Source organism: Nematolebias whitei, chromosome 13, assembly GCF_014905685.2.
Source record: "Nematolebias whitei isolate Nwh7 chromosome 13, NemWhi1, whole genome shotgun sequence".
Lineage (NCBI taxonomy): Eukaryota > Metazoa > Chordata > Actinopteri > Cyprinodontiformes > Rivulidae > Nematolebias > Nematolebias whitei.
In genome coordinates, this window is record NC_056510.1 from 7,519,169 (window position 1) to 7,521,266 (window position 2,098).

General features: G+C 42.8%; 1 protein-coding gene across 1 annotated transcript in view; it reads left to right on the plus strand.

The window, feature by feature from the left end:
- Nucleotides 1-2,098, plus strand: part of lrrfip1a (leucine rich repeat (in FLII) interacting protein 1a) — a 52,808-nt gene that overhangs the window by 34,296 nt on the left and 16,414 nt on the right. The window contains exon 7 of the mRNA XM_037686832.1: nt 1,750-1,776. Coding sequence (XP_037542760.1) covers nt 1,750-1,776 — 27 coding nt within the window. The remainder of the gene's footprint in view (nt 1-1,749; nt 1,777-2,098) is intronic.

Sequence of the window (2,098 nt, forward strand, 5' to 3'; positions counted from 1 at the left end):
TAAACGTCCTAATATAAACATGCTAATTTAACCATGCTAATGTAAACGTGCTAATGTAAACGCGCTAATGTAAACGTGTTAACGTAAGCATGGTAACATGAATGTGTTAACGTGAACGTGTTAATTTAAGCATGTTAGTGTAAACTTAACGTGAACGAGTTGACATGAACGTGTTAATTTAAATACGTTAGCGTGAACGGGTTAATAAACATGTTCATTTGAATGTGTCACGTGTTCAGAGCTCCCTGTACGAGGACGGTCTGTGCAGTGGATCTCGTCGAGTCTCTGGCTCCAGCTCCCATGTAAGATGATTTAACCGTCTAGTCATTTAACAACATTTGGACTGGTCCTACAGTCGTGCACACCTGTTTGAGCTGAATGTGAACATGTGCTTCTGTTTGCTCTAGATTCAGCTCCTACACTGAAACTATCTGGGGGGTTAGATACTGTGTTTCAGTGACGGTGTCTTATTTCTGTAGCCTTTAGAGTACAGTACCGGTAGTTATCGCGGTTCTCGGGCCTCCAGCAGAGCCAGCTCAGCTCGGACCAGTCCAGTGGTGAGAGCTCCTTCTCCGGTTCTGTTTGTGCAACATCTGCTGATTTATTAACCTTTATTTAACCAAGCAAATCACAGATCTCTTTAGCAAGGGAGGCCTGGGCCTGAAGGCAGCCTAACATGCATGTTTTTGGTCTGTGGGAGGAAACTGGAATGCCTGGAGAAAACCCACTCAAGCACGAGAAGAACATGCAAACTCCACACAGAAAGATCCCAGGTCCAACCGGGGATTAAACCCAGGACCTTCTTGCTGTGAGGCAATAGTGCTAACCACGGAGCCATCGTGCTGATCTGGGTGCCGTTCCTGTAACTGCATGAACCTAATAACCTTTTAGTTTAATATATAAAGTCCTGCAGTGACGATGGTCCGGGAACCTAACCAGAACTGTGTGGTCCAGCTGTCACTGTGGTGCTCTCTGTTGGCACATTTTGTGAATTCTTTAAAACATTCGTCTGTTTTTTTGTTCGGAGAACCAACGGGTATCTTCAGGTGAGGATGTGACTTTACAGCATGTTTGGAGTTTGATGTGAAATTGAACACCTGCAGTGAAATTAAAAAGTTTCAGCTGCTCTTTGATACTGGAGTTGATACTAATTTTTTTTTTTTACAATTTTGGTCTTGTGGGTGTAAAGTGTTCATTATTTCCTGTATGAAGCTGGTTGAAACACTAGATTTAGTATTTATGATAAATTGTCAACAATCGTCTCCCGTGTCTTGACTTCTTCGGCTGTGTTTTATGTGAATGTGTAAGTTTTGTCTGGTGTTTTCTTGCTCTGTTTCACCTCCTGCTGGTCGTTCAGGATAATTGCGGCTCTGTTGCCAGTTTTCTGATGAGCGGCACCAGAGACCTGGACCATGTTACTATTCCTGACTTTCCTGAAGTGAGTCTGTTCTCCAGAGGCCGAAGTCATGATGTTAGCTGAAGTTTCTGCTTGGTTGGTTTTTGTGGCTGCTGTGTGTTTTTGTTATGTTTTGTTGAGGGATGATTTATTCTAAGCCTGTTTTTGTTTTTTAATTTATGGTGGACCATAACGTTTGGAGTGATTTCCAACACTGGAGTTTTTATAATTATTGGTTGCGTTAAGTGGACCTGAACAGCTCGTAGTCTGTTTGGATTTATTGCCATTTTATCAGGAGTTCGTCCTTTTCCTCATCTTCGTTTTTTCTGACCGTTTATCATTTTTCTCCACAGGTGGAGGACAAAGATTATCTTGAGAAGGTGAGGAACTATCACTACTTCTTCCTATCATCATAGCAGACATCATATTACTGTGCAAAAGTCCTGATCATGTTATTCCATGCAGTCGCGGTTTAGTAATCAGAATTTTCAACTGTTTTTTTTTCTTCAAATTACCAAATAGTGCCAAATTACAATTATGTAAAAAAATAGTCATTATTTTAAGTCCTCAAAAGTCACTAGGAGCCCCCAACAACTGCCAGCAGCCCCCAACAGTCGCCAACAGCCCCCAACAGTCGCCACCATCCCCCCAACAGTCGCCAGCAGTCCCCAACAGTCGCCACCATCCCCCCAACAGTCGCCA